The sequence below is a fragment of the Mya arenaria genome, chromosome 4 (assembly GCF_026914265.1).
Source record: "Mya arenaria isolate MELC-2E11 chromosome 4, ASM2691426v1".
NCBI lineage: Eukaryota > Metazoa > Mollusca > Bivalvia > Myida > Myidae > Mya > Mya arenaria.
The window spans coordinates 61,584,716-61,608,909 of NC_069125.1; the positions used below are offsets into that span (position 1 = coordinate 61,584,716).

At 36.7% G+C, this 24,194-nt stretch overlaps 1 protein-coding gene across 1 annotated transcript; it reads right to left on the minus strand.

The window, feature by feature from the left end:
• Positions 1-642: 642 nt before the first annotated feature.
• Positions 643-24,168, minus strand: LOC128231592 (uncharacterized). The gene is made up of 8 exons (XM_052944611.1): positions 24,097-24,168; positions 18,663-18,743; positions 17,419-17,628; positions 16,967-17,104; positions 5,640-5,700; positions 4,628-4,704; positions 3,299-3,393; positions 643-2,850 (listed from the first exon to the last, which is right to left on the minus strand). The coding sequence occupies exons 1-8, from the start codon at positions 24,124-24,126 to the stop codon at positions 2,619-2,621; spliced, it is 924 nt and encodes a 307-aa protein (XP_052800571.1). The 5' UTR covers positions 24,127-24,168; the 3' UTR covers positions 643-2,618.
• Between the last annotated feature and the right edge of the window lie 26 nt (positions 24,169-24,194).

The window sequence follows — 24,194 nt, forward strand, 5'->3', positions numbered from 1 at the left end:
TATTACGATGTTGAAAATGAACCAGTACAGGTAAAAAGAATTTCTAAAAAAAAAAATTTTTTTTTTTTGGGATTGGGATTTTTTTCTGAAGATTGGGAAAAATATCTTATATTTTGCTTTGGGAATGGGTCCGATAGTCGGACCCGTGGGTACTATAGAAAAAGCCCTGATGGCTAAGGTCACAATACTAGGCCCAGTGTTCAAGTTCTGTTAGTTTTTTTTTTTAAATCGAGGACTATAAGCGGATTGTGACCAAAGGCCGTCCATCAAATGTGTCACATTTTCTAGCCTCTATTCTTGAAACAGACTGGTTGTCAATGATATCGACTAGAAGTTCACAAGTGAGAATATTTTGACCAAATATAAGAAAAACATTGCTCACAATATAAAAACCACATTTTACCCAATCATTCGGGTAAACAAACCTTGTTCTTTGATGAAAGAAGTCGATTTATTATCATATAATTAGATCGTCAGTGCTGTTGTGCAATACCGGCTAGTTACTGAGAAAACGCAGGACGGACGGAAGGACGGACGGACAACGCCATTTCAATATCCCCCTCCCTATTTCATAGGCGGGGGATAATAACAATGCCAATTATGTACTTTACATTTATTCAATTTTAATAAAAATAATTATACGTTACTATTTTGTGTTAAAATCATTAAAAGCATCAAACTGCAAAACCACAAATACAAATAATTTGAAATAAAAATTTAGTAAAATTGCATCAATTAAATCATTGGTACAATGTTACGCCAGAATCAATAGTGAATAAAGGGTACAAATCACCAGTGGTTTTGATTTCCTTACTTCTATATCCATAAAAAGTACTCCTTATGAAGAAACTGTTGCCTCCTCTTTTTTATTACTCAGAAGTATATCAGTAATATCATTTATGTATTATTTCTTTTAGACACTATCATTTTGTTTCATGTCTAAGTTTTATTTACAGTTGGTTATCTGGGGACACAATAATAAACAAGAGGGTCATGATGGCCCTTAATTGATGACCTGAGTGAAAGTTTAAGGCCTTTGTTCCTTATGAGAATGAATGTGCTTATTGGTTAATGGCAATGCAACTAGGCTTTATCGAGTATTGTTAAATGTGTCACAGTCAAGGTCATCCAAGCACAAAACTAAACACATGGACCTAATTTCATTGCCTACATTAACAAAAATAAGAAATGCCAAAAGGCCACAGTCGATGTCATCCAAAGAAAACATTGGTATTTGTTTTCATAACTGTATACATGCCGTGACATGGTATTCATTTCATTGCTGTAGCTTCAAAAATAAGAAAGTAGGTCCAAAGGAGTGGGTCTTGACCCCAGGGGCATAATCTGAACAAACTTGGTAGAGGACCACCATATGATGCTAGATAACAAATATCAAAGGTCTAGGCCATGTGGTTTAAAAACAGATTTTCAAATATATACCTATATAAAATCTAGAAAACTTGTGAACCCCAGGGCATGGCCAGTTTTGTCCTCAGGGGCATAATTTGAAACAAGAGGGCCCTAAAGTCCCTGAATCGCTCACCTGATCCAATAAACATCATCAACAATACCATTCTGATCAAGTTCCATGAACATATACCGGTAGTCATAAATGTGGCCTCTAGAGTGTTAAAATACTTTTCCTATTATATGATCTGGTGACCTTATTTTTGACCGCACATGACCTAGATTCAAACTTGGCCTAGAGCTAATCAATATAAACATTCTGACTAAGTTTCATGGACATACAGTCATAAATGTGACCTCTAGAGTGCTAACAAGCTTTTCCTATGATTTGACCTCATGACCTAGATTTTGACCGCACATGACCCAGATTTAAACTTGACTTAGAGATTATTAATATAAACATTCTGACCAACTTTCATAAAGAAACATTTATAAATGTGACCTCTAGAGTGTTAACAAGCTTTTCCTTAAATTTGACCGAGTGACCTAGTTTTTGACCGCATATGATCCAGATTCGAACTTGGCCTAGAGCTAATCAAAATAAACATTCTGACTAAGTTTCATGAACATACAGTCATAAATGTGACCTCTAGAGTGCTAACAAGCTTTTCCTATGATTTGACACATATATATGCAAGCTTGAATATTGTCTAAATAACAATTTTTGATAATTATTCACTGTTGTTTTTTTTAATTTTGATTTGAAATGGTGATAAAAATCATTTACAGCTACTTTTTATTTGAAACATAGATGAACATTCAAAATTATGGTTTAATTACAATGCTTCTTATATTGAAGTCAACAAGATTTGGTTTTGTAAAGTCAACAAGGAGCCTATTGACCTTCAAATTTTCTGGTGGTAAAGAGGAAAACAAACATTGTTTACATCATGCAAATCCATGGTGAATTTTGGAATGTACCCCAAATAAACATGCTTCCAACTAAAGACAATTTACAGACCAGCAGAAGCATTTACAGAATGCCATTTTTCGAATTTCTATATTAAATGAACTAACGAATAACACTAACCAGGATATATCACATCAAACATACATGGCAAAAAAATCACATTTATCACATCAGAAATATTTTTTGATATACATGTATATATACATATTACACAACTTCACGAACACACAGACACTCTTTGTTAGCTGTCATCATCTTCAAAACTGAGCAATGATGATTCCAGTCCAGCATGAACATTGAGCACATCCTCCTCGGGGTTAACGTTCGACTGTGCAGGAGACTTCTTCCGCCTGCGAGACATGACACGTTTCTGAAGTTCCACAGTCTCGTCCTTGAATAGGGAGCCTGCCCCTGTCACTAAAAACCTACTACTGTCTTCTTGGTCCTCATAGAGATCAGAAAATGTGTCGAACCTGCAAAAGTTAATACCATATCAGAGTAAAAAAAGATATCAACGCAAACAGACCAATTTGCTCCGTCATTTAGGGGCATAATTCAGTCATTCAGCAAAAGTCAGAGTTATGTGTATTGTAACTGGTCAAATTGTACTAAATTTTATGTTTATATCGTATTGTATAAATCAGTTTTTTATCAAGAATTAAGTTGGTGCATAACAATGTCAGATGTCACATCACTGTGAGAAAAACAATACCTATCTTTTTTTCTTAAAAAGATGGCACAGCCTAACAAAATGCAAGCTTAGTATTGATTGTTTGTGTGTATAATGCAGTATATCAGTATTAAATATGAGAGTATGAACTTTGAAAAAGATCAACTTTTGAACAGATTTACTTTCATTCATTGTCAGATAATAAACAAAATCTACACAACATGATAGGACAGTTCAAGGTTTACACCTACCAGAAATAGTTGATAGCCACACAGTAGTAGAGTATAAAAAAGATGGCTAGGAAAATGGTGAGGACAATATATGGCATACTGACCGGCTCTTCTTCCTGAAATGTCAAGGTAAAAAATATAAATGCCATTATGTACTTTGCACAGTACTTGGTAAATGCAATACATTTATCAGATAAAATACATTAAGTTGACATAAAATTGGGCTGTCAAGATGATAGTTATATAATATGGGGCCCAAAGAAAAATCTTCATTCCAATCCCAAGATTTACTGTGAAAAATCGGCCACTGCCCCCTAAAAAAACATATTGTTAAAAGTTTGACAATATTATTTTTTAACTGATAAGTAATTCTTTTTGGAAAAAAAACATATTTTGAGTCAACAACGTTTCAGTCCTATTTTTTCGAGTGATCAAAGCTTATCATTTCATCGATATTTGTTATTCTACTTGTTCGAGCAAACAATCATGTTGAACATGCAAAAACATTTCCACTTTCAAACAATGAAATAGTGATAATTAAGCAGCCCAGGCAATGTTAGTAAACAAACAAAATACCATATTTGGTTTAGGTTTAAAGTAACATAAACCCATTCACACTTATCAAATGATCGGTCTACACTTGATGTAACAGTTAACTGTTTTCGTAGACAGATTTCTAACGACCAAATTCTATGCCGGAGTAAAGTTGAAATCTCCAAAAACACATATCATGATTTTAATCCTCTAATTTCAAACGTTAGGGTACACCCCTCCTGCAACCTCCAGCAGCTTCCTGTAAGCATTTAACTTTATTCAGATGTATATTGCAGTACTGACAACATCTCTGATGTACAAACAATTATGTTTTTTTCTTTTTATCACATGTCTTTTTTTGTAAACATTGTATCTTTCAACCAAGGCATGTGATTGAATTGCACACGCCTATACTAAAAAAAAAAATTGATCGCATGTTAATTTATTTTAAAATCCCCCTTTGAATAACAAAGCTTAATTGCCCTGACATGACGAGCTATACGGTATATGCATATAAGTGTGACCTTGACCTTTAAGGTAGGGATGTGGGTCTTGCAAGCCACTAATCGACTGTCATTTCCACATGTGTCAAATAATTTTTAAATGCCTCCCTGCATGACAAAGCTACAGCCTGTGCACAGAAAAATGGATGAATGACACAAGGCGGGGCAAACAATGTGATTTTAATTTTACCTATTGGGGCACTAAATTAGAATGCTACCAATTAAGGAAAGCAAAATCAGTATGTCAAAACCTTGAACTGTCAACTAAATTTATGAAATAAAATAACTACTTGAGAAATATAAAACCACTTACTTGTTCTTTCACATATTCTGGAGCTTCGAAGTACCTTTTACAAGTCAGGAATGAACACACTGACTTGGATAACAACCCTGAAATGTGTTAAACAAACAAAAACTTATAATGAATATAAGCAATGATATACTGTGAAATAATTTATATTCGTGGGCTTGAAATTTCGCGGTTTTTCGAAAAAGTTTAATTTCCTTGGTTATTGAATCGAGGATTTTCATTTTTATTTAAAAAAAGAGAAGAAACTGGGATCCTTTATCATCAGCAAATTCACCATGCGCCGACCTTGTCCTTTGTATTATATACATCATGCAGTTTATGACACTAAAATGGGACAATATGTCAATAATCACAGATATCCATGTCAATTATTGCTTACTTGTTAAATGTAGGGTCATAAATAAAGATGAACTACATCTAGGATATAAAATATTGCAGCCATTGAATGTCAATTAAGAATTTTTGCAAAGTGCGAAAACACAAGAATAGCATTTAATTAAAAGATAGATTAATATTTGATCAAAGAAACAAAATCAAGTGGCGAAGCTCAAACACAGGAGGTGAATAATCAGCTTGTTTTAATGTTCTGCAATGACTGGCAATGTCATACAAAAAACTGCATGCAAGCACTAAGAATTTACTTTACTTTATTATCATTGAGGTTAAATAATATATAATATAAAACACATTATTAGTATTATAAACCATGATAAGGTACTTTTAGGTTGTATACTGTGACCATGTATATTCAGGTAAATACATGTATACCCTTTTACATTATGTAACATAGCCTGTATGATTTCAGAATTCAAGGTCAAATTTCTGTTGGGATCTTGAATTCGTATAAGCCAACCCATGAATTCCACGAAAATTAATGTCCCGTGAATATTGATGATTTCACCGTATGAGTTCTGCCTTAAAACAATAGATAATATACAAAAATGTATTTTTTTCAAAAGGAGAATGTCAGATAATCAAACAATGCTTGTTAACGTTTGGACTGACAGTAATATACCTTTCAATGTTTTGGAAGCATTCCAATGCAAACTTTCAGCAATACATTGGTCCATCAATTCCTGAAATGAGAAGGACTCAGATTTAAAATAAATAAATAAGAAAGCAAATTACTACAGCTCCTTGTCAGCCAATTGTTGCTAGATTTTGATAGCACATGAAATAACAACCATCCTCACATCTGAAAAGAGAGCAAAGAGACAAATCAACAATGACCTTGAATTTTGGCCTTTTGACATACCAAGTATGAAGTTGCTGGCTGCAAGCGATGTTAAGTTATTGAGCAGAATCTAAGACAATTAATTGTTTTTCACCGCGACTTTGACCTACTATGAATAAATGTCGTTTCCGGACAATACCAGTACTGAATTATATGCAAATAGTGACCCCAGTTCAAAATTTTTATTTGAATCAATAAATTTTGAGGAGTGGCGGAAAAAAGAGGGTGTTGGCGGGGATGAAAATCAAGCAATTAATTTATAGTCACCTAACAGACTTAGAGTATGTAATAGCAGTGCAAGCAGATGGATCTTCATAATATTAGCCTTCTGTTACTGGCAACATGAACTAAGTTCCTTGGGAAAATCTTGAACTATTTTAGTCATGATAATTTAATTTTTTTGCATCATGATGACATTGACAATGAAACTTTAACAATAGCTCTTGATGATACTCAGGCTTAAACTATACCACAAAATAATATATATACTCAAGCTTTAACAATACCTCACAATGATACTCAGGCTTTAACAATACCTCACAATGATACTCAGGCTTTAACAATACCTCTCAATAACACTCAGGCTTTAACAATACCTCACTATGACACTCAGGCTTTAACAATAGCTCACAATGATACTCAGGCTTTAACAATAGCTCACAATGACACTCAGGCTTTAACAATAGCTCACAATGATACTCAGGCTTTAACAATAGCTCACAATGACACTCAGGCTTGAACAATAGCTCACTATGATACTCAGGCTTTAACAATAGCTCACAATGACACTCAGGCTTGAACAATAGCTCACAATGATACTCAGGCTTGAACAATAGCTCACAATGACACTCAGGCTTGAACAATAGCTCACAATGATACTCAGGCTTGAACAATAGCTCACAATGACACTCAGGCTTGAACAATAGCTCACAATGATACTCAGGCTTGAACAATAGCTCACAATGACACTCAGGCTTGAACAATAGCTCACAATGATACTCAGGTTTTAACAAAAGCTAACAATGATACTCAGGCTTTAACAATAGCTCACGATGACACTCAGGCTTTAACAATAGCTCACAATGACACTCAGGCTTTAACAATAGCTCACGATGACACTCAGGCTTTATCAATAGCTCACAATGTCACTCAGGCTTTAACAATACCTCACTATGACACTCAGGCTTTAACAGTAGCTCACAATGACACTCAGGCATTACCAATAGCTCACAATGACACTCAGGCTTTAACAATAGCTCACAATGATACTCAGGCTTTAACGATAGCTCACAATGATACTCTGGTTTTAACAAAAGCTAACAATGATACTCAGGCTTTAACAATAGCTCAGGATGACACTCAGGCTTTTACAATAGCTCACAATGACACTCAGGCTTTAACAATAGCTCATGATGACACTCAGGCTTTATCAATAGCTGACAATGTCACTCAGGCTTTAACAATAGCTCATGATGACACTCAGGCTTTAACAATACTTCTGGATGACACTCAGGCTTTAACAATAGCTCACAATGACACCAAGGCTTTAACAATGCCTCACAATGACACTCAGGCTTAAACAATGCCACACAATGACACTCAGGCTTTAACAATATATCACAATAACACTTAGGCTTTAACAATGCCTCTAAATGACACTCAGGCTTTAATAATACCCCACAATGACACTCAGGCTTTAACAATGCCTCACAATGACACTAAGGCTTTAACAATGCCTTACGATGACACTCGGGCTTAAACAATAGCTCACAATGACAGTTGGGTTTTAACAATACCTAGTTATGACACTCAAGCTTTAACAATAGCTCATGATGATACTCAGGCAATAACATTAGCTCACAATGACACTAAGGCTTTAACAATACCTTACAATGCTCCTCAGGCTTTAACAATAGCTTACAATGATACTCAGGTTTTAACAATAGCTCACAATGACACTCAGGCTTTAACAATAGCTCACAATGACACTCAGGCTTTAACAATACCTCACAATGACACTCAGGCTTTAACAATAGCTCAAGATGACACTTGGGCTTTAACAATACTTCTGGATGATGCTCAGGCTTTAAAAATAGCTCACAATGACACTAAGGCTTTAACAATGCCTCACAATGACACTCAGGCTTTAACAATGCCTCACAATGACACTCAGGCTTTAACAATGCCTCACAATGACACTCAGGCTTTAACAATATCTCACAATAACACTTAGGCTTTACAAAAGCTCATGATGGTACTCAGGCTTTAATAATACCTCAAAATGACACTCAGGCTTTAACAATGCCTCACAATGACACTAAGGCTTTAACAATGCCTTACGATGACACTCAGGCTTTAACAATAGCTCATGATGATATTCAGGCAATAACATTTGCTCACAATGACACATAGACTTTAACAATACCTCACAATTCTCCTCATGCTTTAACAATACCTCTCAATGACACTCAGGCTTTTACAATAGCTCACAATGACACCAAGGCTTTAACAATACCTCTCAATGACACTCAGGCTTTTACAATAGCTCATGATGATACTCAGGCTTTAACAATAGCTCATGATGGTACTCAGGCTTTAACAATAGCTCACAATGACACTCAGGCATTAACAATAGCTCACAATGACACTCAGGCTTTAACAATGCCTCACAATGACACTCAGGCTTTAACAATATCTCACAATAACACTTAGGCTTTACAAAAGCTCATGATGGTACTCAGGCTTTAATAATACCTCAAAATGACACTCAGGCTTTAACAATGCCTCACAATGACACTAAGGCTTTAACAATGCCTTACGATGACACTCAGGCTTTAACAATAGCTCATGATGATATTCAGGCAATAACATTTGCTCACAATGACACATAGACTTTAACAATACCTCACAATTCTCCTCATGCTTTAACAATACCTCTCAATGACACTCAGGCTTTTACAATAGCTCATGATGATACTCAGGCTTTAACAATAGCTCATGATGGTACTCAGGCTTTAACAATAGCTCACAATGACACTTAGGCTTTAACAATACCTCTCAATGACACTCAGGCTTTAACAATACCTCTCAATGACACTCAGGCTTTTACAATAGCTCACAATGACACTTAGGCTTTAACAATAGCTCACAATAACACTCAGGCTTTTACAATAGCTCATGATGATACTCAGGCTTTAACAATAGCTCATGATGGTACTCAGGCTTTAACAATAGCTCACAATGACACTTAGGCTTTAACAATACCTCTCAATAACACTCAGGCTTTAACAATACCTCTCAATGACACTCAGGCTTTAACAATACCTCTCAATGACACTCAGGCTTTTACAATAGCTCACAATGACACGTAGGCTTTAACAATAGCTCACAATAACACTCAGGCTTTTACAATAGCTCATGATGATACTCAGGCTTTAACAATAGCTCATGATGGTACTCAGGCTTTAACAATAGCTCACAATGACACTTAGGCTTTAACAATACCTCTCAATAACACTCAGGCTTTTACAATAGCTCATGATGATACTCAGGCTTTAACAATAGCTCATGATGGTACTCAGGCTTTAACAATAGCTCACAATGACACTTAGGCTTTAACAATACCTCTCAATAACACTCAGGCTTTAACAATACCTCTCAATGACACTCAGGCTTTTACAATAGCTCACAATGACACCAAGGCTTTAACAATACCTCTCAATAACACTCAGGCTTTTACAAAAGCTCACAATGACACTCAGGCTTTAACAATACCTCTCAATGACACTCAGGCTTTAACAATACCTCTCAATAACACTCAGGCTTTTACAATAGCTCACAATGACACTCAGGCTTTAACAATAGCTCACAATGACACTCAGGCTTTAACAATACCTCTCAATAACACTCAGGCTTTAACAATACCTCTCAATAACACTCAGGCTTTTACAATAGCTCACAATGACACTCAGGCTTTAACAATAGCTCACAATGACACTCAGGCTTTAACAATACCTCTCAATAACACTCAGGCTTTTACAAAAGCTCACAATGACACTCAGGCTTTAACAAAAGCTCACAATGACACTCAGGCTTTAACAATACCTCTCAATAACACTCAGGCTTTAACAATACCTCTCAATAACACTCAGGCTTTTACAAAAGCTCACAATGACACTCAGGCTTTTACAAAAGCTCACAATGACACTCAGGCTTTAACAATACCTCTCAATAACACTCAGGCTTTAACAATACCTCTCAATAACACTCAGGCTTTTACAATAGCTCACAATGACACTCAGGCTTTAACAATACCTCTCAATGACACTCAGGCTTTAACAATACCTCACAATGACACTCAGGCTTTAACAATACCTCTCAATAACACTCAGGCTTTTACAAAAGCTCATGATGGTACTCAGGCTTTAACAATAGCTCACAATGACACTCAGGCTTTAACAATACCTCACAATGACACTCAGGCTTTAACAATACCTCACAATGACACTCAGGCTTTAACAATACCTCTCAATGACACTCAGGCTTTTACAATAGCTCATGATGGTACTCAGGCTTTAACAATACCTCTCAATGACACACAGACTTTAACAATACCTCTCAATGACACTCAGGCTTTAACAATACCTCTCAATAACACTCAGGCTTTTACAATAGCTCATGATGGTACTCAGGCTTTAACAATAGCTCACAATGACACTCAGGCTTTAACAATACCTCACAATGACACTCAGGCTTTAACAATACCTCACAATGACACTCAGGCTTTAACAATACCTCTCAATGACACTCAGGCTTTTACAATAGCTCATGATGGTACTCAGGCTTTAACAATACCTCTCAATGACACACAGACTTTAACAATACCTCTCAATGACACTCAGGCTTTAACAATACCTCTCAATGACACTCAGGCTTTTACAATAGCTCACAATGATACTCAGGCTTTAACAATAGCTCACAATGACACTCAGGCTTTAACAATACCTCACAATGACACTCAGGCTTTAACAATACCTCACAATGACACTCAGGCTTTTACAATACCTCTCAATGACACTCAGGCTTTAACAATAGCTCACAATGATACTCAGGCTTTAACAATACCTCACAATGACACTCAGGCTTTAACAATACCTCTCAATGACACTCAGGCTTTTACAATAGCTCATGATGATATTCAGGCAATAACATTTGCTCACAATGACACATAGACTTTAACAATACCTCACAATTCTCCTCATGCTTTAACAATACCTCTCAATGACACTCAGGCTTTTACAATAGCTCATGATGATACTCAGGCTTTAACAATAGCTCATGATGGTACTCAGGCTTTAACAATAGCTCACAATGACACTTAGGCTTTAACAATACCTCTCAATGACACTCAGGCTTTAACAATACCTCTCAATGACACTCAGGCTTTTACAATAGCTCACAATGACACTTAGGCTTTAACAATAGCTCACAATAACACTCAGGCTTTTACAATAGCTCATGATGATACTCAGGCTTTAACAATAGCTCATGATGGTACTCAGGCTTTAACAATAGCTCACAATGACACTTAGGCTTTAACAATACCTCTCAATAACACTCAGGCTTTAACAATACCTCTCAATGACACTTAGGCTTTAACAATACCTCTCAATGACACTCAGGCTTTTACAATAGCTCACAATGACACGTAGGCTTTAACAATAGCTCACAATAACACTCAGGCTTTTACAATAGCTCATGATGATACTCAGGCTTTAACAATAGCTCATGATGGTACTCAGGCTTTTACAATAGCTCACAATGACACTTAGGCTTTAACAATACCTCTCAATAACACTCAGGCTTTTACAATAGCTCATGATGATACTCAGGCTTTAACAATAGCTCATGATGGTACTCAGGCTTTAACAATAGCTCACAATGACACTTAGGCTTTAACAATACCTCTCAATAACACTCAGGCTTTAACAATACCTCTCAATGACACTCAGGCTTTTACAATAGCTCACAATTACACCAAGGCTTTAACAATACCTCTCAATAACACTCAGGCTTTTACAAAAGCTCACAATGACACTCAGGCTTTAACAATACCTCTCAATGACACTCAGGCTTTAACAATACCTCTCAATAACACTCAGGCTTTTACAATAGCTCACAATGACACTCAGGCTTTAACAATAGCTCACAATGACACTCAGGCTTTAACAATACCTCTCAATAACACTCAGGCTTTAACAATACCTCTCAATAACACTCAGGCTTTTACAATAGCTCACAATGACACTCAGGCTTTAACAATAGCTCACAATAACACTCAGGCTTTAACAATACCTCTCAATAACACTCAGGCTTTTACAAAAGCTCACAATGACACTCAGGCTTTTACAAAAGCTCACAATGACACTCAGGCTTTAACAATACCTCTCAATAACACTCAGGCTTTAACAATACCTCTCAATAACACTCAGGCTTTTACAAAAGCTCACAATGACACTCAGGCTTTTACAATAGCTCACAATGACACTCAGGCTTTAACAATACCTCTCAATGACACTCAGGCTTTAACAATACCTCTCAATAACACTCAGGCTTTTACAATAGCTCACAATGACACTCAGGCTTTAACAATACCTCTCAATGACACTCAGGCTTTAACAATACCTCACAATGACACTCAGGCTTTAACAATACCTCTCAATAACACTCAGGCTTTTACAAAAGCTCATGATGGTACTCAGGCTTTAACAATACCTCTCAATGACACTCAGGCTTTAACAATACCTCACAATGACACTCAGGCTTTAACAATACCTCACAATGACACTCAGGCTTTAACAATACCTCTCAATGACACTCAGGCTTTTACAATAGCTCATGATGGTACTCAGGCTTTAACAATACCTCTCAATGACACACAGGCTTTAACAATACCTCTCAATGACACTCAGGCTTTAACAATACCTCTCAATAACACTCAGGCTTTTACAATAGCTCATGATGGTACTCAGGCTTTAACAATAGCTCACAATGACACTCAGGCTTTAACAATACCTCACAATGACACTCAGGCTTTAACAATACCTCACAATGACACTCAGGCTTTAACAATACCTCTCAATGACACTCAGGCTTTTACAATAGCTCATGATGGTACTCAGGCTTTAACAATACCTCTCAATGACACACAGACTTTAACAATACCTCTCAATGACACTCAGGCTTTAACAATACCTCTCAATGACACTCAGGCTTTTACAATAGCTCACAATGATACTCAGGCTTTAACAATAGCTCACAATGACACTCAGGCTTTAACAATACCTCACAATGACACTCAGGCTTTAACAATACCTCACAATGACACTCAGGCTTTTACAATACCTCTCAATGACACTCAGGCTTTAACAATAGCTCACAATGATACTCAGGCTTTAACAATACCTCACAATGACACTCAGGCTTTAACAATACCTCTCAATGACACTCAGGCTTTTACAATAGCTCATGATGATACTCAGGCTTTAACAATAGCTCACAATGGCACTTAAGCTTTAACAAGAGATGTTTGTCAAACATTATGCCCCCCTGAGCGCCATGTTGTCAGGATTATATGGACAATTGAATGAAATATGCATGAACAGAAATGACAGCTGATTTGTCGCTAACATTGTATGCCGTTGAGGCAGTTTTAAGATTATGACCATTCAAAGTTTGAGGATAGAGTGTGTTATGACCATGACTTTTGACTCTATGACCTCAAAATCCATAGTAGTCATCAGCTGGTCACCAAAAATCTAAATGTTAAGTTTGAGGGCCATGGGTGCAGGCATTGACAAGTTATCACACAGACAAGCATTTTTCGTTCAAGGTCACTGTAACCTTGACCTTTGATCCAATGACCCCTTAAATCATAAGGGGGTCATCTACAGGTCAGACACAACTCCAAGTCAAGTTTGAGGGCCATGGGTGCAGGCATTGTCCAATCATCACTTGAAACATTTTCGCATTCAAGGTCAATGTGAACCTGACCTTTGACCCAATGACTCCTAAAATCAATAAGGGTCATCTCCTGGTCAGGCCCAACTTACATGTCAAGTTTGATGATCATAGATTCAGGCATTGTTGAGATATCACTGGGAGAAGATTTGTTAATTTTTTTGTGTTAAAGGTTACTGTGACCTTGACCTTGGCCTGATGACCCCCAAAGTCAAGAGGGGTCATCTACTGGTCAGGCCCAACCTTCATGTCAAGTTTGATGACCATAGGTCCAGGAATTGTCGAGTTTGCTTTCAAGGTCACTGTGACCTTGACCTCTGACCCCTTAAATCAATAGGGGTCATCTACTGGTCAGGCCCAACCTCCAAGTCAAGTTTGAGGGCCATGGGCGCAGGCATTGTTGAGTTATCACTCGGGCAACCTTTTATCATTCAAAGTCACTGTTACCTTGACCTTTGGCCCAATGACCCCTAAAATCAATAGGGGCCATCTACTGGTCAGGCCCAACCTCCAATTCAAGTTTGATGGCCGTGGGTGCAGGCATTGTCGAGTTATCACTCAGACAACCTTTTACCATTCAAGGTCACTGTGACCTTGACCTTTGGCCTGATGACCCCCAAAAACATTAGGGGTCATCTACTGGTCAGACCCAACCTCCAAGTCAAGTTTGAGGGCCATAGGTGCAGGCATTGTCGAGTTATGACACGGACAACCTTTTACCATTCAAGGTCACTGTGACCTTGACCTTTGGCCCGATGACCCCCAAAAACAATAGAGTTCATCTACTGGTCAGGCCCAACCTCCAAGTAAATTATGAGGGCCATGGGTGCAGGCAGGTTTAGTTATCACTCGGACAACCTTTTACCATTCAATGTCACTATGACCTTGATCTTTGACCCGATGAGCCCCAAAAACAATAGGGGTCAGCTACTGGTCAGGCCCAACCTCCAAGTCAAGAATGAGGGCCAACGGTGCAGGCATTGTCGATTTATCACTCGGACATCCTTTTACCATTCAAGGTCACTGTGACCTTGACCTTTGGCCCGATGACAATAGGGGTCATCTTATGGTCAGGCCCAACTTCCATATCAAGTTTGATGACCATAGGTCTAGGCATTGTTGAGTTATCACTCGGACAAGCTTTAAAATTATTTTACCATTAAAGGTCACTGTGACCTTGACCTTTGACCCGATGAGCCCTAAAATCAATAGGGGTCATCTACTGGTCAGGCCCAACCTTCATGTCAAGTTTGATGGCCATACGTCCAGGAATTGTTGAGTTATCACTTGGACAAGCTTTTGTCTACCGACGGACCGACCGACCGACATGCCTGTGCAAAGCAATATACCCCTCTTCTTCGAAGGGGGGCATAACAATGCCTCACAATGACACTCAGGCTTTTACAATAGCTCATGGACACACTCGAGCTCTTACAATACCTTAAGATGACACTCGGGCTTTAACAATGCCTCATGATGACACTTAGGCTTTAACAATACCTCATGGACACACTCAAGCTCTTACAATACCTCACAATGACACTCAGGCTTTAACAATACCTCTCAATGACACTCAGGCGTTTACAAAAGCTCATGATGGTACTCAGGCATTAACAATATCTCGCAATAACACTAAGGCTTTAACAATGCCTCTAAATGACACTCAGGCTTTAATAATACCTCACGATGACACTCAGGCTTTAACAATGCCTTACAATGACATTAAGGCTTTAACAATACCTCACAATGACACTTTGGTTTTAACAATACCTCGTAATGACACTCAGGCTTTAACAATATCTCATGATGATACTCAGGCAATAACATTTGCTCACAATGACACACAGACTTTAACAATACCTCACAATGCTCCTCAGCCATTAACAATACCTCTAAATGACACTCAGGCTTTTACAATAGCTCATGATGATACTCAGGCTTTAACAATAGCTCACAATGACACTAAGGCTTTAACAATACCTCTCAATGACACTCAGGCTTTTACAAAAGCTCATGATGGTACTCAGGCTTTAACAATATCTCACAATGACAATCAGGCTTTAACAATACCTCACAATGCTCCTCAGGCTTTAACAATAGCTCACAATGACACTCAGGCTTTAACAATACCTCTCAATGCTCCTCAGGCTTTAACAATAGCTCACAATGACACTCAGGCTTTAACAATACCTCTCAATGACACTCAGGCTTTTACAATAGCTCATGATGATACTTAGGCTTTTACAATAGCTCATGATGATACTCAGGCTTTAACAATAGCTCACAATGACACTCAGGCTTTAACAATACCTCAAAATGACACTCAGGCTTTAACAATACCTCTCAATGGCACTCAGGCTTTGACAAAAGCTCATGATGGTACTCAGGCTTTAACAATATCTCACAATGACAATCAGGCTTTAACAATACCTCTCAATGACACTCAGGCTTTAACAATACCTCAAAATGACACTCAGGCTTTAACAATACCTCTCAATGGCACTCAGGCTTTGACAAAAGCTCATGATGATACTCAGGCTTTAACAATACCTCTCAATGACACTCAGGCTTTAACAATACCTCTCAATGACACTCAGGCTTTAACAATACCTCTCAATAACACTCAGGCTTTAACAATAGCTCACAATGATACTCAGGCTTTAACAATAGCTCACAATGACACTCAGGCTTTAACAATACCTCACAATGACACTAAGGCTTTAACAATACCTCTCAATGACACTCAGGCTTTTACAATAGCTCATGATGATACTCAGGCTTTAACAATAGCTCACAATGACACTTAGGCTTTAACAATACCTCTCAATGACACTCACATTGCTTTTACAATAGCTCATGGACACACTCAAGCTCTTACAATACCTCAAGATGACACTTGGGCTTTAACAATGCCTCATGATGACACTTAGGCTTTAACAATACCTCATGGACACACTCAAGCTCTTACAATACCTCAAGATGACACTTGGGCTTTAAAAATGCCTCACGATGACACTAAGGCTTTAACAATGCCTCAACATTTTCCTACTACTAACCAGATGAGCTAAAAAGGTATATAAAGTACTAACAAAGCAGTCAGCTTGCAGATCCTGCATATCTTCCTCCATGCACAGTTTTATGTCCCAGAACGAGGGCCGGGCGATGCCTTCCAGTATGTCACATCGGAACACCTCACAGAAGTCACCCAGGCACACTGAGTCAGACTCCTGAAGGAGGTGGCAAGAATATAAAATACACTGTGATACATCTATGATCTAAAGTAGTAGTTACTTCTAGTACACTGTCTTGGAGTAGTTAAAGGCTTGAAATTGCCTCTGATTTTTAATTACAAGTTTTGTCTGCACTGTGCAAAACAGTGTATCTGAAACAGTTTGAAGTCTTACAAGTTGAAATGCACCTTAAAGCTCAGACACCAAAAGCACCACATGAAAGCAACAACTACATTTTTTCATATACTTGATAGATAGACATAATTCTAATTAAGGACGCACCAATACACTGATAACACCATATTCCTTACTTGAAATATATTATCCTGGTGTCTGTTGTCAAAGTGCTGGTCAAGATATATCTCCCCAATGAAGGCCTTCCCACAGTATCCACATGTCCACCTGGACGCAGATTCCTTTTCCTTGTGTTCCTCATTTCCCAAGAATTTGTCTCGGTCCTTGAAAAACGGGCACTTGTATGGGATCTTTGTCCCAACTGCTTTGTAATGGGGAAGTAGATCCTGTAAATCACAATAAAGTTTGTCATTTTAAAGGAAAATCTCACTGAGATTGATTTTTCTTCTCTATAAGTAATGAAATCTGTGTATACTTATGGTTTGCAAGTTCAATATCACCATAATTCCAGGACACTTCATGAGGCACCAATGAAACCCCTTTGTTGATAGATGTATTTTAAAGTCAAACTATTGATTATAGGCCAATGACTTACATCAGAAATAAGGACAAAACTCTATGGATGGAGACATGCAGCTTTCCAATGAAGACACCCTTATTTCTTGGAACAACGTGAGTATTCCCTTTTAAGTACAGACTTTGGCAGATAGGTAGTTGCCTTACAGTATGTTAGTTTAAAATCATGCAGGATATTGTGAATGGGTAAGCTAGTGGCATACATGTGATAATTTCTTGGGTCGATTCCGGGACACTCGTCGTAATGTTAACGCACACTAGGGGGGTCAGGGGGCATGCCCCCTCCCCCCGTAATTTTTTTTAAATGGGGAACGTCTGTGGTGCATTCTAGAGCATATCTGGGGCTATTTTAGTCGTTTTTAACGTCGGGAAAATGTACCTATTTTGACTGCCAAGACATATTTTTTACTTGACATGGTTTGTTTTTTTCTGCATTTTCTTGAAAAAATAAAACCACCAGATATTTTCCCAGGTTTTAAATGAAGTGCTAACCAGGAGGATATGCAGTCTACTTTCAGTTTCATCAAAACAGGAAATAAACAACTATACGGGCACCTGTTTTCCCACGCTTTTGAGAACATGCGTTACAAAATATTTATTTTTTCATCACATTTAAAACGTTTGCAATTTATGACACACAATATTTTCCAGACGATCAAGAAGATTTTCCAGTCGATGAGCTTTTTTCCGTTTTGAGATGCATATAATTTTGATAGAGACATGTCAACAATAATAGTGGTAATGTACAAAGTGGAATATAAATAAATATATATATACATGTACAGACAAAATCTTATGTCAGTTACTTATGTGACTCTTGATAAAATTGACAAACAAGCTGTACCTGCTGGACAATATTTCTAACTGTTCTGCACTTGGATCTCTCACATTCAGTATGCATTGGATGCGGCATATTCAAAAAAATCTGAAATATATATGTTATGCAATTAATCCAAGATCGTAAGAAATCTACAACAAATATTCCTGATTTAAGGCGCTATCTTTGCCAGTTTCTACAGAATTAACTAATTTGCAAGGCAGCTGGGTCAAATAACTAAAATCTTTACCATAAATAAGTACACTCTGTACATGTTTTTTGTGTTCTTTTATTTCAAACAGGTTAACCATTCATCATCTGATTTCTCATGGTACCTGTATCCATCTGATAATGTACTCTTTTATATTGTTGATATTCATAGCTTTTTTTCCATACTAAAACCACCTGTTTACGAAAAACCACAAATTTTAATACTAACCAGTAGGACATTAAATCAAGCCTTAGATACTATTATTAATGGCTAGTCTGTGATGGGAGCAGGACTTTTCAACCACAAGACTTTTCAACCCCTTCTAAAAACAAAGACTTTTCAACCCCTATTTTTAAGACTTTTCAAACCCTATATCAAAGACTTTTTGACCCCCACTTGAAATATTTTAATAGCTATATTAAAGACTTTTCAACCCTTTAATTTTTGGTTTGCCAGGTATTCTTGTTTTCAGAAACTATTTTGATAGATATAACTGAACTTTATTTGTTTGATATTTTTACAATTTGGAGCATTGTCCAATATAAACTCTGAGATAAGATACTGAAATAGTGCAAATCATTGTAATGGGTGCAGTTATTGTTTTGCACCACTTTGTCAAGGACAGTGGTCATTTAGTAGCATGAGTATAAGATAATATTCTTGTAATTTATCTGCAAACTACTAATATTCTTGTAGTTTATCTGCAAACTACTAACTGCTCAGTATTGGGAGCTCTGCAGAATGGTTACCATTTAGATAACAAAATTAATGAATGAGCAAAACCACAGAATGCACTTTCCAGTATGGTACACTTGTCTTGGTTATCATTAAGCATGATGGAGCCATGCATTTGAATGTGGGACAGTTACATATGAATGTCCAAAAGTTTTCATGACAAACAAAATTGCAGCTAGACGGTAGACCTGACCCTCAGCTGGTCAAGCTAAGATTCAACTGTCAAGTACTGGAGTGAAGATATTGGTATGTCAAATGCTCATGATCTGAGTCTTGTCCAAATAAGGGTATGACTAAAATACGAAAATAGCTTTTTTGACTAAAATACGAAAATAAGGTTATTTTTGATGAAAATGAAGTTATTTTCGCAAAAATAAGAATTTGATAAAAATCTGGTAAATTTTAGCGAAAGTAACATTTTTGACAAAAATGTAGTAAGTTTTTGGATAATATATATATATTTTGTTGTTGTTGTTTTTTTTTTGGGGGGGGGAATAAGTTTTGGTAAAACTCTGAAAATAGGGTAAGTTTTGGCGAAAATAACATTTTGGAAAAAAATGTAGTTAGTTTTTGGATAAAATTAAGTTATTTTCGCAGAAATAAGTTTGGTAAAAATCTGAAAATAGAGTTAGTTTTGGCGAAAATAACATTCTTGACAAACATGTAGTTAGTTTATGGCTAAAATAAGGTATTTTCGCGAAAATAAGATTTTGGAAAAAATCAGGAAAGTTTTGGCGAAAATAACATTTTTTGAAAATTATGTACTTAGTTTGGGCTAAAATAAAGTTATTTTCGCAAAAAAAGGTTTTAAAAAAATCTGGTAAGTTTTGGCGAAAATACCATTTTTGACAAAAATGTAGTTTTTGGATAAAATAATTTTTTAGGGGGTGAAAATAGGGTTAGTTTGGGCGAAAATAACATTTTGGACAAAAATGTTTTGGGATAAAATAAAGTTGTTTTCGGGAAAATGAGATTTTGGTTAAGATCTGGTAAGTTTTGGCGAAAATGGCATTTCCGACAAAATTATAGTAAGCTTGTTGCTTAAATAAGGTTTTTTCGCGAAAATAAGATTTTGGTTAAGATCTGGTAAGTTTTGGCGAAAATTACATTTTAGGCTCAGCCTGTCATAGGCATACAGGTCGGCATCCCCTTTAATATTTATGCAAAAGGCTACAGAAACAAGCTCAGTAGCAAAAAGTTTAAACATAAACCCGGTTTAGTGGCAAACGCCAAAGACATAGAACACAAAATCACAAACAAGAAACATAGAACAGCTCAAAACTCTACAAACAGCACAGTGCATACATACTATAAATAATTGGTATGTTTATCAAGAATAAAAAGCATCATTGTACTAAAACTGGGAACAATAAAGAAAAACATTATTAAAAATAAAAGAGACTTGTATTTAATAAAAATGTAAAATATTTGAAGAAAATGAAGTCACATGCCAAAACGTACGTGTTCGCCAAATACGGTTTTAAAGATAACATGAATTAGCAAAATCTTCATGAAAATCAAAGCACTGAAAGTTTAGTTATGAAAGGATGCTATATTCAACCCAAAATTTTGTTTCAGGTATTCATCTTCAAAAACAAGAAGGCAAGTGCTCTTCAAAATATTGCCTTTATATCCACGGTTTAAATAAAATCCAAGTAATTCATTAAGTCTATCTGCCCAACTACCTGCTGGAAACATTTTAATTTTACAAATTTTCTTTAAAACTTCACCATAAAAATCGGAATGAGCAATACTATCAGCAATGAGCGATATAAGACTACTTTTGTTGTAGGACATATCTTTGAATGTTCCCTTTAGTTTTATCGTGTACCTGCTGCAGTAGCAATAACGGTCTATAATTATGGGTCATTGTCATTAACTTAATCCACTTAATGACAAACAAGTGTGTATAACCGCTTTGATGTTGCACATTTCGGAAGGAGGTTCCAGGTGTGTGAACAGAAACATGTCAAAATACTATCAATAATCATTGTTCAATTTTCTTAAAAACACAATTGTTTCGAAACACTTATGCAACTGTCATAAGTGTTCTGTAGACCAAATAAAAGTTTTTAATATTTTGGATTAAAAATTGTCATTTACGGCAACAGAAGAAGGTATTTTTCCCATTTTTTTTTTAAATCTTATTTTTGTGAAAAGAACTTTATATCATTAAAAAACTAACCACATAATTGTCAAAAATGTTATTTTCGCCAACACTAACTCTATTTTCATATTTTTTCAAAATCTTATTTTCGCGAAAATAACTTTATTTTTGCCCAAAACGTACTATATTTTTGTCAAAAATGTTATTTTCGCCAAAACTAACTCTATTTTCATATTTCTTTCAAAATCTTATTTTCGCGAAAATAATTTTATTTTTGCCCAAAAATAACATTATTTTCGTATTATAGTCAAAAAAGCTATTTTCGCGAAAATAACCTATTTTGGCAAAATTAGGCTATTTTCGTATTTTAGTCATACCGCCAAATAATTGTACGTTTACGGATTTCTTTACGTTTTTTGATATGGCAAATCCGATTGGAAGAATCCCGTATAACACGTCTTTAATTTTAGACTAGATCTGAGTCATGAAAAGTTTATTTGACATGACTTTAAAATTATTTTATTACTTGTCAGAAAGTAGGTATTTAAAGAAAGACACATATCTCACAGGGTACCGGATGTTTCGTCACCTTACCATTTCGTCTACCTTATTTTATAGTACAAAATGGGTAGTTGTTTCGTCAACATATTTTTACAGTTCGTCAACCTTATTATAAGTAGCAATTAATGCAACTATTATGTCCAATTTATTAGGTGTGAGCAAACACCAATTTAGGAAGAAATGAATAATTTAGTAGACTAGACCATTTTATTGAATATTTTACCTCCTGATGTGTATGTTGACATGCGTAGTGTGTGAAATCGTTTAATACTCAAAACCGTGTTTTTGCATATTTTTTAGCAATAGCAATAACAAAAGCATTGTTAATAAATGAAGAAATCTTGGTGTTTAAAACTATTTAATAAATATAAACAGGATAGCATATATATTTTTAACTCAACAATCTCAAAAGTTAACAGTTATTTATGCAACTTTAATAAACACAATATTTGACACATCATTTACACAACAATCTCAATATATTTATTTATGTGACATACATGACTATGCATTTTTTTTTCACTTACAGTCAGATTATGAAATTCATGGGCATATATATGACAAAGTCAATAATGAAAAATAAATGGGCATGAGTTAGATTCTGATTTTAATTTGTCATGTCACCGTCGTGTACGTTGCCGTCTGTGACGGTTTGCCGCTCACGCCAAGTTTCCAGGCTTTGGTAGGCTGAAGTCATCTGGTGTCGTCATCCGCTTCATAACTCGCTCGACGATATTTGCTGCGGACTCGAAGACACGCTCCCTAGCGGCTTCCTTCACTTTCGTAGATATCTTTATCTTCTTGGCGGCACCGGGATCGGCCGGATGGACATGACCGACGATGCTTGGAGTGAACATATCGCCGAATTGCTTGACGCTTGCGGGGCAAGTCATCTTCTTGCTTCTTATACTGCACGTCCAGTAAGTGCGACCACCCTTGTTACGGCGAGCTATGTATGTGTATCCGGCACTACTGACGAGCTTCCGGCCACCTCGCTTGCTGCCACCCTCTACGACCTCGAAAGTCACCGGTAAATCAGTGGGAACCTCTTTGTCTAGGGGCCTGTCCAGTAGCGACTCATGGATGATGGGGTCGATCGAAGCTCCTGTTCGAGATGTCAAACGTCCGGTCTTCCAGGATACCATCAGCGGGTTTTGGTGCTGATGGTGTCGCCGGCTACTTCGTCGGCGGCGGCTACTGTGTTGGCTTCGTCATCTGCTCCTTCTTCAGCTACTTCGTCAGCGTCATCGTCTGCTACTTCGTCGGCTGCTCTGATGACAAACGTTGTAGACAGCAGGCGTATCAGCGATGCACTGATGTTCATAGCCGGAAGAGTTATATCTATCGATGCCGTAGAATTGGATTGATCGTCGACATCCATTCGGCATTCATCACATTTCTATGCCAGATTTAGCTCATTTTTACCATCTGTTGGTACTGCTGCGCAGATACCCCTGAATTGCATTTACGATGTTGCCAACGTTCATACACGTCGCAACAGATCGCATGCATGATTGGTGACAAAACAAGATCGAACATTGTTTTAAGCAATCTGACTTATTGACATCCATCACTAAGATGGCAAACTGATAAAATCGTACAAACACACGCCGATGTCTCATTAGCACTATCACATTAAAGCACACACACACGCTGACACGTAAATTGGGTCATCAACTGTTTAAGCTAATTGGTTTCGCATAAATGTGTGAAATAGTTCTAAACAATTAAGTTGACGAAACCGCTAATAGGTGTGACGAAACATCTTGGCAATTTACTATATAGAACAAGTGTGACGAACTGGAGAGTTGACGAAACCTCCGTAATTCATCTCACATAAGCCTTACCAATGCCACAAAATTATAAATAAAATTCATTTTTTTGGCAAACAGATCCAATGTATACTTTTCATTGGTGATATTAACTACAACACCGTGAAATAATT

Coding starts and splice junctions, on each gene's coding strand:
- LOC128231592 (XM_052944611.1), bottom strand. CDS start 24,126: ATGAATTTTATTTATAATTTTGTGGCATTG. Junction 17,105..17,418: donor ACCAGGATAATATATTTCAA/GTAAGGAATATG, acceptor CACCTCCTTCAG/GAGTCTGACTCAGTGTGCCT. Junction 5,701..16,966: donor ATCTGCAAGCTGACTGCTTT/GTTAGTACTTTA, acceptor TTCTCATTTCAG/GAATTGATGGACCAATGTAT.